General features: G+C 33.5%; 2 protein-coding genes and 1 long non-coding RNA gene across 3 annotated transcripts in view; 2 read left to right on the top strand and 1 right to left on the bottom strand.

Moving 5' to 3' along the window:
• Positions 1-21989, bottom strand: part of LOC149490427 (uncharacterized) — a 129939-nt gene that overhangs the window by 42674 nt on the left and 65276 nt on the right. The gene's annotated exons all lie outside the window — the stretch shown is intronic.
• Positions 11086-17049, top strand: Mtpalpha (monolysocardiolipin acyltransferase Mtpalpha). Its single transcript, XM_089704199.1, has 14 exons — positions 11086-11296; positions 11415-11521; positions 11745-11931; positions 12370-12562; positions 12718-12839; positions 12923-13149; positions 13360-13539; positions 13788-13954; positions 14096-14325; positions 14760-14952; positions 15466-15601; positions 15792-16015; positions 16204-16320; positions 16586-17049. The coding sequence occupies exons 1-14, from the start codon at positions 11227-11229 to the stop codon at positions 16722-16724; spliced, it is 2292 nt and encodes a 763-aa protein (XP_089560325.1). The 5' UTR covers positions 11086-11226; the 3' UTR covers positions 16725-17049.
• Positions 19139-21844, top strand: LOC149490434 (putative palmitoyltransferase ZDHHC24). The gene is made up of 2 exons (XM_089704452.1): positions 19139-19282; positions 19513-21844. The coding sequence occupies exon 2, from the start codon at positions 19610-19612 to the stop codon at positions 20450-20452; it is 843 nt and encodes a 280-aa protein (XP_089560578.1). The 5' UTR covers positions 19139-19282; positions 19513-19609; the 3' UTR covers positions 20453-21844.

Raw genomic sequence — 21989 nt, 5'->3', positions numbered from 1 at the left:
AACTGATTCTAAAAAAGCGTGATAAAACGCTTATCAAATCTTAGAAAGTGCTCTAATAGTTTCTCACCCATATTTGACGGGAAGAAATCAAAGCAGTACTATTTATACTCTCTGGACTGTGAGTGTGTGCGCTCCGTTAGCAGGATCACCTATTCATATTAAATAGATTCATAAATTATTATTAGGAGTTTGTAACTTTTACTCAGTAATCTTATATTTTCTAAACCTTAATGAACTAGAATCATAAAATTCCTATATTAACGTATATTATTAATAAATCATTAATAAGCGCTTAGAAAAAAACTTACCAGTTAAAGGCACAGAGCAAGTAAGAGCCAGCGCGCACGAGCAACTTTGTCTCCGCAACTATTTTGTCTCTCCCATCGATTTGTATGGGGAGTTGCGTCGCTACGTGCGCGCACTTTCATACTAGCCCATGGGTGGGAGAGACAAAATAGTTGCGGAGACAAAAAAGTTGCGGAGACAAAGTTGCTCGTGCGCGCACTGTCTTATAAAGGCTTGTCTTATTACCTAGTTACCTAGTTGATATATGTTTTTCAAGAACCAAACGAGAATCTTAATCAAAATTTCTTTATTGGCAATTTATAAAAATAAACCTATTGTTGTTATCTTATTAACCTGTAAAGCTATTGGATTACCAAAAAAATAAATAAAATAAACGATTTTGTCATATACTTAGATATGACGTAAAAATTTGTCCTTTATAGTAGTAGGTTACATGTTAATATATTGCACAATAATTAACACTCAACGAAGTGTTGTGTGTGTCCGGTCGGCTGGTAGCCAAATAATGGATAGCCCTATAGGCTAACTATAACTGAATTATGCGTAATATTAAATTTGTTTAAAAATTATTAGAAAATATCAGGTGGACATTCCTCGGTGTCGTACTCTTTCTACGTGATATTCAGGGATGAGGCAGCCTCCATTACACCCTCGGGTGGAACAAGGAGAATTGAATCAATTCCCTAGTGAGGACGACTTGTGAAAATCAGAAGGATTTTTCTTTAGCAATAAAGTTAACAATCCCTGAATCGATGTTTTATTCATCGAATATTATTATATATATCTTGGTATCGTTTTACATGTTAAGTGAATTTAGTTATTTAAAGTATTAATTTATGTATAGCATTTTGTTGTACAGACATAGGTTAAAAAATTAATTACGGTGTTACAATTATTGTTAAATGAATCACTTACTGTAACAGAATTAGGCAGGTAGGTAAGAAATTTGCACACAAGGGAGATCTCACAGATAATCAATCTATATTTGCCAGGAAAACTGCGACATGAATATCTACCTAAATATAGGTATAGATTGTCTAATCTAAAAATGAACGCCCCTCCACTAAACTTAATTGTTTCAATGTGTGAGGACAAATAATTATTGAACCACTTTATATGTGTGCGCGCGTCGATTCTACTGCAAACTTTGACTTTCGCGCACTGATTTGTCAACTAATCGGGCGATCAGTTCAGGTGCCTAGCATTGTATGGCGGGGAGAGCGCGCTATGTACGGAATGACACGTCCGTTCTGTCGTGCATCGCGTCATTTATGCACTAGTTGGCCAACTGGTCCTGTCGTTCGGGCATGGACGGGACTGGAGGACTGAACGACCAATGAGGCAGACCAATTTGTGTGTATTGCGTCTATACACGTACTTTGAATGTGAGCGTAAACACAGTGGAGGGGCGTTCATTTTTAGATTAGACAATCTCTACCTACATAATATGCCATGTTGCCCAGCGATATAAAAATCTTCTTCTTTTCATTGTTCTATTGTTCGACTTGACAAAGCCTTCAAAACTTTCGCATTTATAATCTTTTATATACATATATAAATCTCGTGTCACAATGTTTGTCCTCAATGGACTCCTAAACCACTTAACCGATTATAATAAAATTCGCACACCATGTGCAGTTCGATCCAACTTGAGAGATAGGATAGTTTAAACATGTAGGTACCACTACCACGGGCGAAGCCGGGGCGGACCACTAGTATCTATATAATAAGGATTATTCAAATTTAAATAAAAGGAAAACGTGTCATTTTGTCAGAGACTACGTAGGAAAAAGTGCGGGAGTAAACCTGTGAGGAAAATAGAGCGATTAAAAACGTATTGATCATATTCTATTAGAACAACAAATATGCACTTATTGCAAAATAAAATGCACTAAATTAATGTAATAAATTTATTTTAGTTTTGCTGGCAGAGTTAGGCACTTAACTTAAAGCGTCAGTGAATTTTAATGATATTGTCTGTCTTTTCAGTGCCTCACATTCTACCGAACCTGCTCCGGTGGCTATCTTACTTTCATGTAATTTAATTTTAATATACAGGGTGTCCCACTGTTGGTATACTAAGCTCAAAGGAGGTAGCTCAAAGGTTTTGCATACGCTGAGTACGTAAAAAATAATTAAGAAATTCCAGACGCATTTTTTTTTCAAATAGATGAATTCTTAAAACTCTATCAGCCGTACAAATAAAAACTTGCTTATTCAAACCTTATGCAATGCATAGATATGATAAGAATAAATAAAGAATAAGGATGTCATAATTTCTTACAAATAAATTTGGAATAACGTCGATGTATCTATGCTCACGCTATGTAATAGGCGCGAAGCGGCAACGTCGCAATTCATTCACAAAATTATGAAAAACATTGAAATTGTCTACGGTTAAGCCTTGGTGCTGTCATTTTGCTGACGCTCGTTTGACTTCGTCGAATTTGTTGTGAAGTTTCATCATACGATGTTCTGTTAATTTATTTTTTAAATATTTATTGGAAATAATTTAAATATATCATTAAATATGCAAGCAAATGATAGATAACGCGATCCGCTATACGAAGATAAACCCACCTTGAGATAGAGAGTTGCCAAATAACTGGTACTCAAAACATACAACTCCAGGCTTAGAAGATTTATATTTTCAACGAAAGTGTATATATTATTGTGATAAGTTTAGAAATAAGTTTTATGTATGTATGGTTTGGCGCATGTTGTAAATAAATAAATCATTATAAATATCAAAAGGGTTTTTCATAATTTCGTATATTTTGACATTTCATACAAAATTTTCCATTTCAATAGGTACGTAATGAAATTATTAATTTGCTCAACTTTTTCTACTTCTCGTATTACTCTCATTGCTATTATCTCAAATTTAGATTGAAAATTGCTTCTAAACCTTGTAAAACACAGCACAATGTACTAAAAGATATGTTATAACTCGGTTATGTCAGACTTATACTAGGGTGGTAGCCGTAATAAGGACGGAATAGCATTAGTATGAATACTTATTACGAAGTTATACTAGGTTACATTTATTTCGTGTTTATTTGTATGATTTTTCCTTATTCTTAGTTTATTCTTTGCATAAAATGTTATAACTCGTTTATTTGTACGGCTGTATATGTACACCCATAACAAGCGAGCCGCCCAACTTTGCCACCAGCACGTGAGCTATCGTTTAAGATTAGATATGTTTTCATAGATAAAATGCTCATATTAGAGAAGCGGTATATGCCGGCTGCGCGAAGCTAGAGAAGAAAAGATGGATTTTCAGGAAAAATTTAGCAAAAAATTTTGGACGTAATTTTTTTTTAAAGTATTTTTTACGTGATCAGTGTATGCAAAACTACAAGTTCCTTCGCGCTTAGTATACCAATAGTGGGACACCCTGTATAGAGTAAATAAAACAGAAAGGGTAGAATTGCTTTACCTGCATCGTTTGGTCTGCATGGAGGCAAAATCCATGCAGACCAAATGACGCCAAGTGATTTTTTAAATGATAATTATAATAATAAAATAATTAATGTCAGGTTTCATTATTGGTATATCCTCTTGCTATTGGTGTCCCTTTTTATTATTATTCTAGGTATATTAGTACCGTCGAATTCGCCAACATTGCCCACTTTTTATGAATAATTTCAATTTTCGCAAAAAAATTCTATGGCAACGTTAGTATTATTTGTTAGTATTATTTGTTGTTTATATGTTTTTCTTAAATCGTGTGCATATAATGCTGTAGAAAATTTCCTTATTCTTCAACATTTTATTCATTTTTTGTCTGTTTTTGAGGGCGGGTAAAGTTATCTGCACTTGTTGCTAACATTGCCCATGTCGATTTTTGACGTAAATATGACCTCTAGCCAGATTATATTAAAGTCCAATTCAAAAATGTTGGTAAAGATGTCGTTTACTTTAAAATCAAAGCAGTATCATTAAAGGTTCCCGACTTGGTATTTTTTCTATTTTTTATACAAATCGCATTTCGCTTTTCCAAAAAGTCTAGGGTTGGTACATATCTCAGTAAAATCAGCATGACTTCCGATTTCTTTAACTGCAAATATTTCGTAGTAGTTAGGATTATGTTGTAGGTAATAAAAAGATAAGCAAAACAGAATTATGTTCAGTGACTATTTAATAAAAATAAACATATTTTTACATTTAAGTTGTGCTTACAATTCAGCGATTTAACTTTATTTATCATGGTTCTTTCCCGGATACCAAATTAAGCTTATTTTTCCGAAATTAACCGAATAGAATTAATATTATTAACTATTATGTGGTAGGTAACATGAAATGTGCCAACCCGAAGCTTTTTTTGATAATGGGCAATGTTGTCAAATAAAGATCGCTACATTATTGGGTAATTTTGCCCACCATTGTAAACAACCTTCAGTGATAATAATAGCATTAAAATACTCTTCAAATGTTATTTTATAACATATTATGAGTAAAAATACACTGTGTTTTCGCCATCACGCACAAACTGTCACTTGAATTTTCATCATTTTTTGCCCTGAAATCACACATGATATTCAAGTTGTTGTAGCAGTTTTGTCATACATAGGTATAACCTATTATAAACCAATTATTACTATTAATTTTGACAAAGTTTATAGGTATTTTTGCAATTTAAAAATTTTCTTATGAATTGATATTCGGGCAAAAATACCCTTGTGGGCTCTTGTGGGCAATGTTGGCGAATAATTTGACGGTATATCGATCATGATTTTTTTTTAATTTGGTGACAATATAGCGCTACAGCTCCGAGGTGTGCAAATGTGCTATACATTATACATAATATCTACTGTTAGGCGGCACGCGGTCTCGACTCTCGAGCCTTGGTATTGGTATAATTGCGATTCATTGTATTCCAGACTGCAATATATTTTATTCTATGTTATTAACCTACAGACTTTATTTTTCTTATAATACGTTGTCATTTTTGTAGCTAGTTAACTAGTTTCTAACAAACATTTTTCAACAGACATCAAACTCCAGACCAAGCATCTTATAAATACTGAACCCTTACTCAAACATCGCAGAGAAACAAAAGCCGTATCAATTTTCGCTCTATACATAATCCACTTGTTGCAACTGCTAACTTTAGGGTGGCGAGGTAACCATGACAACGGTGCGGCCACACTTCCTCCACACTCCCACCTCTCAACAAGTCAAGAGCAGAGTGGGACCTGCGTCACCGCGTAATTACTCTTCTAAAGCTTTTGATGAAGTGGAGCTTATATGGGGTGTATTCAAAAGCAATGACCCATATCGGGCTCATGTGGAACTTTGATAAAATATTCGCATAGATCATAGTTATGATTATTACCAGTCATAAATCATAGTAAACAGAGAATTGAACTATCTATAGAAGAATTGATAGTAAAAGAATAAATATAATTATAAACAGTTTTTCCTTATTTTTTGTTCGTTTATCGTTATCAAATTTACGATGTTATATGGGTACTCAATCATTTTATCACTATTGTAGCATCAGAAACATTAAATATATCATTTTATCATATTATTTGTATCAAGCATAAAATAATAAGATTCAGCACTATGCCGTCACCCGTAAGCTGTCCAATTGAGTGCGGTCGAGAATTATAAAGTGCCTGGAGTGCATTTTGGTCATTCATATTTGTACGGCAGTCGGCATTGTTATCATCGATAGAACCATGAAAAATAATAAAAAATGTGTGCGGGTACTAGTGTACACACGTAAGAAGTGAAACTTCTTTATGACCTTATTTTTCAAAGATTAGTTTACTATATGCAACTTTACAGAAATACATCGAATAACGCGTGGTAGGAAAAAGATGGCGCGTAACGGAAAAATGTTACGCGTAACGAAAAAATGTTACACTAAATATTTTTCCAACCCCGATAAAGAAGTTTCACTTCAATAAGAAAGCGCGTAGTGCCATCATTACATCATTAGCAGCAGTTAAATCTCGCTTCTACCAAATTAAATGCTTAACATTTAATCACTACATAGTATAAAACAAAGTCGCATTCTCTGTCCCTATTTCCCTATGTCCCTTTGTACGCTTAAATCTTTGAAACTACGCAACGGATTTTGATGCGGTTTTTTTTAATAGATAGAGTGATTCAAGAGGAAGGTATATGTATAATAACATCCATTAAATAGTGGAGAAGTACTGTTATTTTTGAGGTTTCTAATGTGATGTCGTAAATAATTACATTTTTTCCGCTTACATTGCAAACGCAGGCTGAACCCTACGAGTTTTATCAAAATAATGTACTAAGTATTGTACACATTGAAAAGGTCTACAGAAAAGTCCGCGATGGCATATGTCTATCTATTATGGATAACCCACAATAACTTTTTTTTGTCATTTACTTTTTACGACAAATAATGGCTAATTTTCGAAGCGATTTTAACCAATACAGCATTAATCCTTAACCAATTAAATACCTTGAATACATTGTTCATTTAATATAGATCTATATGGCCCTTTACACCGTATGTTTTAAGTGAATATTTTTGAAGATATTATAGATTTAAAAATTGCGGGACGTACCGTTTGCGGCGGTACCGGCCGGCCGGGCCGCTATGTTTTTATAAAGATTTTCTGTAGTGTATTTAGTATCAGCATTGCACCCGTGCGAAGCCGGGGCGGGTCGCTAGTTTGGTATAAATAACGATCGATTATTGTTAGGTATATCTAGTTACATAAGTATCTATACTATAATATTATAAAGAGGAAAGGTTTGTATGTATGTATGTATGTATGGTTTTCACGCATAAACTACTGGACCGATTTTGATGAAATTTGGCACAGATAATCTTTAGACCCTGAGAAAGAACATAGGCTACCTTTTATTGCGAGATATGTACACGGGCGAAGCCGGGGCGGACCGCTAGTATAACATATATTGATATATCGTTATACATATATAAATAATCTGTCTAATTCGTAGATAAATGATACGCTATTTTTTAAAGATAACGAGCAAATCGATGTTGATAAAATATGTGATTCAAACCACGTTCAAACTTTAATCTACCGTCTACTAGTATCGTATCGCATGTAGATTCATGTAGACAACATTACCTTACTTTGATATTTATGTATACAATTTGGCCAGCATAGGCTTCGAGTAGACAATGTCAGATTATTGAAGTGAAACTTCTTTATCGGGGTTGGAAAAAAAATTAGTGTAACATTTTTTCGTTACGCGTGACATTTTTCCGTTACGCGCCATCTTTTTCTTAACCCTACCACCGACCACGCGTGATTCGACGTATTTCTGTAAAGTTGCAGAGTATATATTTTTTGAAAAATAAGGTCAAAAAGAAGTTTCACTTCTTACGTGTGTACACTTGTACACGCACACATTTTTTTTGTATTTAATATGAGTATATTTATTTATATCCATTAATATAACTTTAGAAAATGTAAAAAATAGCCATATCAAGTGGCATGAATTTTGAATAGTCCATTGAAATGATACATTTTGATATACATATTTGGTTTTATGACATTCAAATGCTTTATATAAATATAAATTTCCGCCTCGTGATCGCATTTTTTCTATTCTTTATAAATTTATATGTTACATTTTATTAGTTAGCAGACTCTCAGAGGTCGCAATTTTATTTGATAGGGTAGGTATAGTGTTTAGGGGAGATTGGTAGGTGGGGTCGCCATCATTATCCTGTCCCATCTAGTTAATAAGTTTAACAAACAAAGCGGGAAATTTTTTTTATATAAAATTGCAATCGTTGAGAAAAGCCGAATGTATACTATATAAATACTTCAATGGAAAAGACACCTGATTACATAAGCTTTCCGTCAGTCAGAGTCCCGTTAAAATCAGACCAGCCTTTCACAGAGATTTGCCGATATAAACAGACAGACAGACAGAGTAAAAAATGCTATTTTAGTACCTACGTACACTACGACCAACGTAACTTGGCGGGCCTGAACTTCGCGCAGAAGGCTGCGCACGAACGTTTTTTAGGAACGAAATGGTGGCATGAGGCGGCGTGCGCGGGGCGGAGATCTAGGCTAGGGATTGACTCTATGTAAACACAATCATCCCTCTATTCGATCAAAATATATCGCAATCGATTTTTATCGATTTGAAATTTATTGATTTTTGTTTATATGAGATACTTAACGAAATAGATTTACAGAATTAATGAATGTTGTCGTTATTAAAAGAGATTCCGCCTTTAAAAACAAAAAAAAACCAATAACATTTTATTTCCATGGTTATAACATATAGGACTGCATGATTTAGTTAAATATCAATTATTTATAAATGATCACTACAATAACGACTGATTGAAAATATTTGAAACCTCTTATAAAATTAAATATAAATATATTTTATTATTCAATTTCAATCGATTTGAAAAAAAAATCGATTAATCAACATCCTCAGACACGCATAGTGGACATCCCTTTTTGTTTACGTCGTATAACTTCGTGCATATTCGGCAATTCTCGGTACGCAATTATGTGTCTCAGTCACACGTTAACATTGGTGTCGTGTTTGTGTCGCTATCTCTGTCTTGAGTACCGGCGGTTACAAAAGTTTTCGTTGATCGTTTTTATTTGTTAAATCTTATTATTATATTGTTAAGAGTTGAGTTTTAAATTTGGCCGTATTATTCGCGAACAAAGATGCCACCAAAGCATAATAATATTGTTTTAAATCGCCAGGCGAGAAAAATAAAATTTGATTTAACGCAGTATTTAAAAAAAGAAAAATACATATTATATCGAAAGGTGAGTGAATCCTGAATTCATTAGGTTATTTTTATAGCTTTATGTCTCATAGCGGTTTGATATTTATTTTATTTGTACTTGGTCTCTGTATAAGGAAATTTTATTCGAATTTCAGTAATAAAAAAAATGAATGCCTATAACACTTTTTTTTACGAGTGTACATGCGCGAAAGTTCGCAGAGGCTATGTTCAGACCCGCCAAGTTACGTTGGTCGTATTGTACTGTGCATTAGGTATACACACACCATATTTATTAAGTAAAATGCGGTATAAAAAAGAGGAGGTTATCAATTCGGCCGGTATATTTTTTTTATGTATGTACACCGATTACTCCGAGGTTTCTGAACCGATTTACATGATTCATGATTCTTTTTGTTTGATGCGGAATGGTGTCAAATTGGTTCCATAAAAATTTTATTCGGATAGGCCCTGTAGTTTTTATTTTATGAGCATTTATGTCTGATCTCGATGACATGTAGCAAGTAACTTTGATTCACTTCCCGGTAACCGATTGAGCTGAAATTTTATATACGTATATGTACATTGAATAGCGATGAAAGATTATCAGGACATAGGGGGCGCTGTCAGCGCCTTAACAGTGTTATTGAATTAAAATACCCCTACATTTAGGGAAAAATAGATGTGAAAAGATTCATATAAAACGCCACCTCAATGTTTGTGTGATTGTTTAACTATTTATTATACGCTAGTGTATCGAGAACATAGAGAATAATTAAACCATTACTATATTATGTATAACATTGCTATATTTTCTATTAGTTATTTAGCACCCGTAGTGTGGATGGTATAGGTAAACCAGAATCTGATGGCAAATTGGGAAATCAAAATTTTGAGTGTGCAACCCTAGGGAAAATGGACTGAACGATCTTGATACTGCTTATTTTTTATTTTGTCCTCAACATCATTAGTCACATTACATAAGTGAACAATACTGTACTTAATAATGAGATATCCACTTAATATTATGTAGGTACATACTTACATGTATAATATACATATTACTAATTTTATCTATGTAATACATATTATTATTTACACATACCTATATTTGTATATTCATTATCATTATGCCATGTAAAAATATGGATGTAATGATAACGCAGATCAAAACAAGATAAATAATTTTTTATAAAATAAAATAAAACTATGTTTATTTTCGTAAGTATTAAAGATACACACATTATAAAATTGACTTGGACAGCTTGGACTTGACGAATAGCCGTATTGGAAACTCCTGTAATAAATTTTCATAAAATTATATTGTAATCAACAAACAATATTATAGTTACCGACTTATAATATTTTTTATTTTTAGTATCAAAACGGGTAAGTCCAATTTACCAATAAAATCTTCAAAATTGAAAATTGTGATGTGTTTGACCCTTCTTCATTTCTATACACATTATAAACAACACCTCTTGCTTGTGATCGCAGCGGCTTTTTCGACATTTTCGAAGATTTTTAGACAAAATCCTAAAAATTATTCATCAATTGCAAAGAAGACAAATAATTTGACAACCAATTTGATAGTTGTCAAATAAAATTGCCATATGAAAATCTTTTATTTCGTAAATATAAATATGCCATCAGATTCTGGTAGACCTATAATGGTTTGTGCGAAGTGTAATTTATTTGTACATATTTATTTAAGTTTTTCAATAAAATCCTTCGTTTCGTCAGATCCCACATTTTCTGCATTTTCTGCACATATGGTTCAAGCAAGATGTAAGCTTCTTGTGGCAACTGGAGGTATTTGTTGTTTCTTGGTTGTTTCTGGTTGTTTCTAAAATATGGCGGACCAGTCAAATATTTTCAGTGTTTTCAATTCACATTACCGTGGGACTTTTTTCGTGGCAAATTCTCTTGATCAAATTTTTTCATTACGCAACTTTTATTAAAAGCATTTCCCACTGCTCTGAGATTTCCCATATCCCAATGACAGCTTTGACACTTGACTGTCAAATTACGTATTAATCTGTCAAAATTAGATTTCCTCTCCTCGCGCTTCCTCTGCCCTCTCCCCCTATTAAGAAAGTTTAGGTTCAAAGTCTGGGTCCAAATTATCAAGTTATTATTTAAATGCAATTAGTGTTTTAATTCTTCTGTTTATATAATAGTTTTACAAAATGTCGAACAGTAAAATGTTTAATGCACTAAAAATCCTGAAACATCGCAACAATGTTAAACTTTTTAATGGTAAGTTTTTTGTAACTTTGTAACTTTTTGCAAACTATATCTATGAAACATATATCGGCATAAGAAAACATTAGAAATATGAGGTTTTCTTTTAATTATCATTTCTGTATTGCTTCAGAACTGCATAGCAGGACCTTCGCGGCTGCCGCAACTTCAAACGTCCACACCAAGTGCAAATTAGTTAACGGGGTTTATGTCGTAACTATAGACTCACCCAATGTTAAGGTGCATCCAGAACCTACCTATATAAACTGCAATTTAAATATCACATCAATTATTCATTTTTAACTGCATGTGCTTATTTATATTCATAGCTTTTTTAGATTACCTATTTGAACATTTAAAACATACTTTTTTTTCTGTAATTATCATGATACATATTTACTAAGCTTATTTCATCAGCCATCAGACCGAATACATCCATAACTAATAATTATATGTGATTTAGGTAAATTCATTAAATACAGCTGTAATGGACGAAGTCAAGAACATTGTAAATGAAATAGAATCAAATCCAGCAATTGAGGCAGCTGTATTAATATCGGGTAAACCGGGATGCTTCATAGCAGGCGCTGACATTGGAATGATTGAAAAATGCACAACAAAAGATGAAGTTGTAGCTTTAGCCAAGAGTGGTGAGTTGTTTGTTTGTTACATTAAACACTTATAATATAAAGGTTAAAATATATTTAATGTACTAGTAATCCATAATCATTGAAATTGTCAGAATAATACTCTTGAACACCTTTTTCTAAAATAAAGTTTATCAAGTACCCACATAATGCACAAAATAATTGATCATAGCCATAAACTCTACACATTTAATCTTTTAAATAGCACTAACAACACAATTGAAAAACAACCTTAGATGTATCAATCCTATAAATATCATGTGAAAGTTTCTGAGAATGGATGGATGTTTAACATAAATACAATAAAGTATTTGCCGATTCATAAAAATGAAGTTTTCTCATAGGCCTAGTGTGCAGGCTCTACCCTTATAGGAAATTAGGGTTGGGTTATCATGGTATAACTTCTTAAACTACTATTACTTAACAACTTTGTTTATTTAGGTCATTCAATTTTCCATCAAATGGAAAAGTCCCGAAAACCTTACATAGCTGCTATACAAGGAAGCTGCCTTGGTGGTGGTTTAGAAACAGCACTTGCCTGTCATTACCGCATTGCAGTTAAAGATTCGAAAACTGGTTTTGCCCTACCTGAAGTCATGTTGGGTTTACTGCCTGGTGGTGGTGGAACTCAGAGGTAATATACAATTGTTTACAGGTAGCATATTATTTGAAAGCTATTTCCTCCTAGCTAGTACATATATTATTTGTATATTTTTAAGAGAATTGAATTTGTCATAAAACAAAGGTGAAAGAATTAAAAAAATCATTCTTAATTTCTTGTATTTTTAGGATGCCAAAATTAACTTCAATTCCTACCACTTTGGACCTCGCTTTAACAGGAAAAACAGTAAAGGCTGATAAAGCTAAGAAATTGGGAATTGTAGACTTGCTTGTTTCACCGCTGGGACCTGGTAAGATACCTTAAAACTTATAATTCCTATAAATCTATGCTTTAATAATACAATATTTTATATGGCAATTCCTTAACAATCAGGTCTTGGACAGCCACAAGAAAATACAATGCAATATTTAGAAAAAGTTGCAATCCAAGTGGCTAAAGATATTGCTTCTGGAAAAATGAAGATTGAAAAGAAAAAGGGTCTGATGGACAAAATTACTGGTACCGTAATGCAGTGGGACTTTGTGAAGAACATTATTTTCAATAAGGCCAAAGAACAAGTCATGAAGGCTTCTCGGGGTCTCTACCCAGCACCTTTGAAAGTAAGTTATAATTTGTTCTAAAATACTGTGATAGACTTAAATGAATATGTGTTTCTGGCTAAAATTTCATAATACAGAACATGTTACTCTGTCAGAGTATTAACTGGTTTGTAGTTTTGTGTTAAATTAACACAAAAACACATATAAGCATAAGATTTTCCTGTAAAAAAAATCTAATATGCCCATCTCTTGCTATTTGTCTATTTACAGATTTTGGAAGTAGTCAGGGTAGGAGTAGACAAAGGCCCCGTTGCGGGTTTTGAGGCTGAAGCACAGGGTTTCGGTGAATTGGCCATGACTCCTCAAAGCAAGGGCTTGATTGGCCTCTTCCGTGGACAGACTGAGTGTAAGAAAAATAGATTTGGAAAGTCACAAGTTGATGTCAAGACAGTAAGTTAATTTTCAAAATCGTCATAAGTTGCTTTTTGGTTAAAAAATGTTATATAGCCCAGAATCTCCAATTTAGACGCATTATGTGGAGAAAACGGACAAGAATATAGAATAACCCATTTTTTTCATGATTTTTTGTTAATTCTTTGTATTGATAACTGAATACATCCCTTGAATTCATCAAGCTTTTTGCTGTCTAAAAAAATCCATGATGCAATCAGGTATAAATGAAAACTTACACATTCTAGATTGGTGTTCTGGGAGCTGGTTTGATGGGCGCTGGTATAGTCCAAGTGTCAATTGACAAAGGATACAATGTAGTGATGAAGGACGCTACTAACGCTGGCCTTTATCGCGGCGTGGGACAAATACAGACTGGCCTTACCAATGCTGTTAAACGCAAAAGGATTAGCGCGTGAGTAATTTAAATCATTTTATCGTCCTTTTTATATAGGTATGTATTTGTGTTGCAAAAAATTTTTTGTCAAACATTATTTTTAATTCGGACTGTCCATTGACAGTGTTCTTAAAATCTATTTTTTTTTCCATTTTTTAGTCTGCAAAAGGACAAATACATCTCCAATCTATTACCCACATTGGATTACTCCAAGTTTAAGAATGCGGATTGCGTGATTGAAGCTGTGTTTGAAGACATTAATATCAAACACAAAGTTATTAAGGAGATCGAGGCGGTTGTGCCGAAACATTGCATTGTGGCTACCAATACTAGTGCTATTCCGATCACGAAAATCGCAGCTGGTAGCAGCCGTCCTGAGAAAGTTATTGGTAATTTTTTTTATGTGATTGAATCTTCAACTTGAAAATGGTTTGAAACGGTCATATTTTTCCTGTTTACAAATTTTTTACGTGTGTTTTTTGCAAAGTTTAATTTAAGAAACATGTTGCAGCTCTTTTACATAGAAGTGGAGTCAAAATTGAACTCCCATTTGGTTCTTGGTATTGATATTTCACTATATAATATAGGTCGCGTCATGTAAAAAGAACGCTGACGGTTAAGCTGCGCATTGGCGATTTATTGGTCTATTTGGTGTTATGAGGTGGTATAAGAATAACAAATATGTAGTTGCGAAGCCACGACTCGAGAGCCTACTTCAAAAATAAAATAAGCAAATAACTTTCGTGCTAAACTCGATACATGCCAAAACACGCCCCATCACTTTCATCCAGCGTTCTTTTTACATGATTCGCGTTATACACAGGTATGCACTACTTCTCGCCTGTGGACAAGATGCAATTGCTCGAGATCATCCGTCACCCGGGCACCAGTGATGATACAGCAGCCTCCGCTGTCGCAGTGGGGCTGCGCCAGGGCAAGGTGGTGATCACCGTGGGAGACGGACCCGGCTTCTATACCACCAGGATCCTGTCCACCATGCTTAGCGAGGCTATTAGGTGAGATTCTATGACCATTTGATATATTTGAAGTGAAAACTTCTTTAGCGGCGTTGGGTATAAAATCTTAAACTCGCATCAGGACACGTGGCCTGATCGAAAAAGCGTAAGACGGATGTTTTTTTTTTTTAGCCCTTATATTCCATGCGTAAGACGGATACCGATCCAAAATATCAAACATAATAATCAAGTTTTCACTTCTGCCGGCACTCCCGGAGTGCAATCCGTCTTTTTTTATAGCATTTATTTTGTACTATGAGCTATTAGCTATTCCCTGATTCTACTCTACTGCGTGGTCCACGGAAATTCCCAAAATTGGTGGCCTAAATTATTCGTCATCTGGACACAAGGCTGTGCAGTGGATTCATGGGCATTTTTTTGCAAACTATAAATTACTAGCTGTTCCCTGCGGCCCCATCTGTGTGGTAAACAAAATCCTAAAAAGAAAGAGATGATAAGATCAAATTCCTTTCTTTCAAAGGCTTTATGAACTCGTACTATTTATTTACACAGGCTATTGCAAGAAGGTGTCGACCCGAAAGCTCTGGACAACATGACCAAGGAGTTTGGTTTCCCAGTGGGTGCCGCTACTTTGGCTGACGAAGTTGGAATCGATGTTGGCGCTCACATTGCTGTTGATTTGGCAAAGGTATATAAAACAATAAGCACTTATCAAGTCTTTTTTTATGCCAATAGATCAATTTGTTTGAAACTATTTTTTTACGGTTTATTTTTATTTAATATAAATTAATTTTATTGATTAATTACGCATATCAGAAACAGGTAAGTTGACTTTTTTTAATGCACTGAAACTTACGTACGTAATGTATATTTTATAGGCGTTCGGCGACAGAATCAGCGGGGGTGACTTAAACATCATGCAAGACTTGGTGAAATCCGGCTTCATGGGCAGGAAGTCGGGCAAAGGGTTCTACATCTACGAGAAGGGCAGCAAGAGCAAAGACGTGAACCAGGATGCTGTGCAGCTTTTGAAAGAAAAGTATTCGCTCGAGCCACGCGGTGCTGCTACCGTCGAAGATCAGCAGCTGAGAATGGTTTCTAGGTGAGGAAATTATGCCTTTTTTTCATAAAAAAAAAGAAATTATTTTGGATTTCTGTTGCAATCTATTCATTTTTTGTTGATAATTTCTTTTTTTTATGAATTTTGCATTACATTACGCAAAAATCGATTGCGAAGTCTTATTATCGTTGTTTTTTAACATGCATAATTTTAAATTATACTTTTTACAGGTTTGTCAATGAAGCGGTACTGTCGCTAGAGGAGAAAATCTTACACAGCCCGCTCGAGGGTGATGTCGGTGCTGTTTTCGGTCTTGGGTTCCCGCCTTTCACTGGAGGACCTTTCAGGTATATCAATAATTTTATTGTAGTATGGTATTAATTACACGCAAAAAGTATTTTGCTTTATTTCATTCCCATTTTGATATTATTTTAAAAAAGGATAATTACATAAAAATTCCAGCCGACCATAAAATGCGTTCACATAACAGGGTCGCAAACAGTAAAAAAGGGGGTCAAATACTAAAATTTCAGGAACATGTTTATAAGCGAGTCTTTATCAATTGATGTGCTTTAGTATCTTCAACATTCATATAAGAAATATTTATTTTAGATGGGTGGACCAGTTTGGCGCGGACAAATTAGTTAGGAAGATGGAAGAGTATCAAGGCCTATACGGCGCTCCCTTCAAACCCGCGCAGACCCTCGTCGACATGGCCAAAGATACCAGCAAGAAATTCTACAAGCGCTGAATCTAAATTAGTGACGCTTTTAGCGTTGTATACTGCCCTCCTCTATTGTTCTTATTTTTGCATGTTCACAAATACGAAATTACTAAATGTTTATATAACACGTGAATCGTGATATTTATAAGATTGGCGGTGTTGCTGTTAAGAATAATGTAACGTTATATACATAGAAATATTTTTGAAGATTTTATAATTAAGTGTAAGAGAATCTTAGGATATTTGTATGTAATTTTCTATTATTTATTTTGCTATTGTCTTCTGAAAAAGTCAATCCGCTAAAATTGTGTTGATTACAATTTTTTTAGTTGAATAAAAAATTAAGATTCTATATTTTTTGTTTTATTGTTGTCCATCCGATTTCTAGTTATGCCTACGATGTTCCTACGATAATATGTAAATATGAGAAAGTCTGAATTAATTTTAATGATTTTTGCCTATTTGAATTTGTCTTGATTTGCCTGGATTAGCGAGAGGTTACCTATCTTAATCTCGAATTTTAATATTCCGAATATCATAATCCAGAAAACGTTTGGACATTTTTTCATAATCCCGAATTTTTAAATTTCGAAGTTTTGTTTGCCATATAATCGCAACTCCGAATTTCATTTGCCCACTTCTTTATTTGTACGACGTTTTACAATCCAGACGAATGAGTTCCAGACATACGAAATCTAAATGAACAAAATCCAGATGACCGTAATCCATATGCACGAAAGCCAGATTTTTAAAACACAAATTTTTGAAATACAGTTAATTGATATCCAGACAAACAATATCCAGATTTTTGAAATTCAAATAAACGATATCCAGCAAAACGTAATCCTTCCAGGGGGACGCAGCACGAACCTAACCTAACCTTCTGAATAGATTTTAACACTTTAACCTTTCTGTAATGGGCAAGTAAAACAATAGCGAGTCGGTTCTGGCACTCGCCGGCCGCTGCCGCGGCACGCTCGCTTCGCTCGCTCGGCTCGTGCGTAGGGGGTCACAGTTCAAACCTAACCTAACCTACTAAGTCGAATTTGACACTTAAACCGTTCTGTAATGGGCAAGTAAAACAATAGCGAGTCGGTTCTGGCACTCGCCGGCCGCTGCCGCGGCACGCTCGCTTCGCTCGCTCGGCTCGTGCATGGGGGGTCACAGTTCAAACCTAACCTAACCTACTGAGTCGAATTTGATACTTAAACCTTTCTGTAATAGGTAAGTAAAACAATAGCGAGTCAGTTCTAGCGTGGGGGTCGTAGTTCAAACCTAACCTACTGAGTCGACTTTGACACTAAAACCGGTCTGTAATAGACAAGTAAAACAATAAATTTACTTACTGACAATGTTTATTTTCAGTCGATAGTAAAGGTATAATCACGATTGTATGGAAATCAAATAAAAAGATTATGAAAATTTGGCAATAGTTTATTTGGAAAATGGTACGATGGGAAACAAAAAAAAGTATTTTGAGAATCTGGTATAACTATATCTGGATTATGAGAATACGGGAAACAAAAAAATACTTTTTAAAAATCTGGTTTTGGTGCATCTGGAAATTGATTCATCTGGGAAATTAAAAAAGGAATTTTAAAAATTTGTCATTCATTACATCTGTCTTTTAAAAGTTCTAACAACCGTTTTCGGGGTTTTAAGATTCGGGTAATAGAAATTCGAGTTTTTAATAGGTTACCTTAGCGAGATGATTTAAGAGATCTATGTTTATTAAAATTTGCAGTGTATGTGTGTGTTTTTGTAGTCATCACACCTGAACCGTTTTTAAATGGAATTTTAGAAATTATTAAATGTGGAGGGGATTACTGCTCATAGGTACAGGTCGCACCCGCAATACTATTGCGGGCGGCGGGCGCGACTTATTTGTATTTTAATTTTCTTTAGCACAGGTCTGGGCCAGCGCTAAAGAAATTTGCAACTCTGAATAACAGAAAGATATCGCATAATATCCCTTTGTTGAATAAAAATGGTTGCCTGTAAAGTCGGTTACGGGCGAAGATTTTACGTGACAACGTCTTTTTCTCGATCATAGTTGAGTGGGAGAGAGACGCAAGGCATTCGGCGGGCCTCTCTCTCGTTCGGTGACTCATCGTAACGTTACCGAGCTACGTTACCGAGCGTTACACTTTTTCATAAGTGACTCCCAGTCGCAACCTAATTTAAGACGTTGTCACGTCAAAAAAATTGCAAAATTTTTGTAAATCTGAAGCTAATGAAAATCTAAAAGTTGATAATCCAACTTAAACTCAATTTCATTAATGGCAACTGCTTAAGGAAGGAATTGGGAAGGAAGGTAGAGATCACGTAGAGATAAAATTGCTTGTGCCTTCGCCTCAAAAAAATTATCTGACTTTCTCTTCTGAAATGTCAATTGTTATCTGTCAGTTGTCACTTGTCAATTTACTTCTCGATTTACTTGATACTTCGTGAAGGAAAGTCATAATAGTATTCGTAATATTCAAAATATCGTAATTGAAATACAATATAAAGGTTAATTATAATAATACTTAAAATTTCTCAAGCTCTACACTACAAAGTTATGCTAGTTTTAAACTACGTAAGAGGTAATATAATTTTTATGTCAATAAAACATTTTTTTCTGACACAATTAAATTTTGTTCACACAATTTTAGAAAGTTCCTAACAATTCATTCATTCATTTAAAATATTATAAAACATATCCATAACCACATTAACGATTATGATAACAACTTTATAGAAACAGTACATCTATACAAAAATGAATTAATAAACAATAAATTATAAAATTATAAATGTTATGTACTTCTTTCAGAGAGTTAGAACTGTGGTTAGAACTAGGCGTGGAATTGAGATATTTTCGAGAAAATCATAAGGTAGAAAATTTGAAGAAACTTTTAACAACAACAAAAATGCTTTTAAAGTTTACATTTATCAAAAATAAACAGCTGAAGCGACTTCTTGAACATGGTACATATCTGACAATAATATTTGTGTTAGTGCCAACATTTTTATATTTTGAATTATGTGTAGTGTTACCGACCGTAGTACAGGAGTGGACTATACCTTACTATTTACATTACACATGTGCAACATTTTTATTAATGAATATTTTAGGAAATATGATTTTTGGTATGTTCACTGATACTAGTATAAGAGGTAAACATTTGGACTCGGAAAACAAAGATGATTGGACCATGTGTGCTGTGTGTGAGTGCTTAAGGCCACCTCGAGCTTGGCACTGTGATACTTGTGATATTTGTATCTTAAAAAGAGATCATCATTGTACATTCTTCGCCTGTTGTGTCGGTTATTATAACCATAGATACTTTATGTGCTTTACTTTCTATATTTTTGTTGCAATGTTTTATTCTTTTTACTACAATATATTTTTCTTAAGCAAATTTTTAAAATGGAATCAAGGCCTTATTATAGGAAAGTTTGTGTTCCCACTAGCAACCTTTGTCATAGATTTTGGGGAAGAGAGTATTTATGTATTTTTAGTTGAAATAAATTTTATTGTAGGTGTATTCACTGGTTTCCTGTTTTTTTACCATTTTAACAATTTAATCAAAGGCAAGGTGACACCTGAAAGAAAATCAAGTTCTAAGGAAATTTCATATAATAAGGGCTTAAAATTGAACCTTATTGAAGTGTTTGGATCTAAATGGTACCTTACATGGATCTCCCCATTTATAAATAGTCCACTGCCAGGCAATGGCATTGAATGGGCTGTTGAAAATAAGTGTCAATAATATAAATATTCTGAGCATAAAATGGCTTGTTTGTTGAAAGGTTTAAGTCTTTCTAACTTATTTCTAGTCTGATGTAGTGATTTTTGACAGCTAGTTAAGTAATCAAAACTTTTTCTAAGGGTCCAAAGTAATACATAGTAGAAAATAATATTGTTATAGGAAAAGTCCATATTTATTAATAATTATTATTAATATTATGTAACCATTTACTGATTTATATGTCAAATGCACAATAGTTCTTAGTGTGTTAGTTTTTTATTGATTATAATATTAATATTCATAATTTTTTTAATAAAAACAAAGATAAATTTTATGATGTTTCATATCAAGCATTTAATCAGAAGGAATAAAAATGAATAGGTACTGCCTTATGTACTGCCTGTCTGCTCTTTGCATTATACAGGGTGTCCCACTATACTTAGCGCGAAGGGACTTGTAGTTTTTCATACATTGATCACATAAAAAATACTCAAACAAAAAAATTACGTCAAAATTTTTTTGCTAAAATTTTCCTTAAAATCTATGTTTTCTTCTCTAACTTCGCGCAGCCGGCATATACCGCTTCGCTAATGTGAGCATTTTATCAATGAAAACATAATCTTAAAAGATAGCTTACGTGCGGATGGCAAAGTTGGGCGGGTTGCTTGTTAGGTGTCTACACATAGAGTTTTAAGAATTCATCTATTTGAAAAAAAATGTGTCTGGAATTTTATAAGTATTTTTTACGTACTCAGCGTATGAAAAACTTTAACCTCCTTTGAGCTTAGTATACCAACGGTGGGACACCCTGTATAAATGTAATTAATGAACATGTATTTTTAAATTTATTTTTTCATGTTTTTTAAATAAAAAATATATTATGAACTATGTTTGTGCCAAGTATTGGTGCTAGTTTACAAAAATATTGTATTGATTATGTAGTATGTGGTACATTTAAAATTATTAAAAACAATAATAAAAAACCTATGTACTACTCTGATACATATTAAGCTACATCACTGCCAAAATTCGTTCTCAGTGGTTTTTGTATGAAAGAGCTACTAACATACATACATTCTCAAACTATCAAGTTTTAATGTTAGTAAATTAGGAAAAAGACATCTTATGTATGTGGATTGAAAATGGCACGAAAAATTAAAAAAAATACTGCTTTACTAATAGCACAAATTTACATATAGAACTGCACAAAATATGTAAATAAATCTATTATTCAAATAGATTTAATGCTGTAATGCATATAATATTCATTCCATATATGGGCTACATACTACAGATTCAGGTCTTTAGGAATGCTCTTTATATATACCTAATTATGTTGTTTATTTTATGTGCCTTGATAGAGAAAATAATTACCTATGTTTAATGTCCGTCCATTAAAAAAGCTATAAAGTTTTCAACGTGTTTTTATTTTTCATGATTTGTGTTTTATATTTTTTTTACATAAAATTAGACCTTATCGGTAGTTAGGCTTTGCATACCAAACATAATATCTACCATAACTAATTACTGATTAATTAAATTAAAAACTACCAATACA

The sequence above is a fragment of the Colias philodice genome, chromosome 2 (assembly GCF_061535455.1).
Source record: "Colias philodice isolate Cphi_HAF_F1 chromosome 2, ilColPhil1 Martin Lab GWU primary, whole genome shotgun sequence".
NCBI lineage: Eukaryota > Metazoa > Arthropoda > Insecta > Lepidoptera > Pieridae > Colias > Colias philodice.
The sequence above is the reverse complement of the archived record's forward strand: the minus strand, read 5'-3'. Positions and strand labels throughout refer to the sequence as shown.

Coding starts and splice junctions, on each gene's coding strand:
- LOC149490434 (XM_089704452.1), top strand. CDS start 19,610: ATGCTTTTAAAGTTTACATTTATCAAAAATAAACAGCTGAAGCGACTT.
- Mtpalpha (XM_089704199.1), top strand. CDS start 11,227: ATGTCGAACAGTAAAATGTTTAATGCACTAAAAATCCTGAAACATCGC. Junction 12,840..12,922: donor TGTTTCACCGCTGGGACCTG/GTAAGATACCTT, acceptor CTTAACAATCAG/GTCTTGGACAGCCACAAGAA. Junction 13,150..13,359: donor TCTACCCAGCACCTTTGAAA/GTAAGTTATAAT, acceptor GTCTATTTACAG/ATTTTGGAAGTAGTCAGGGT.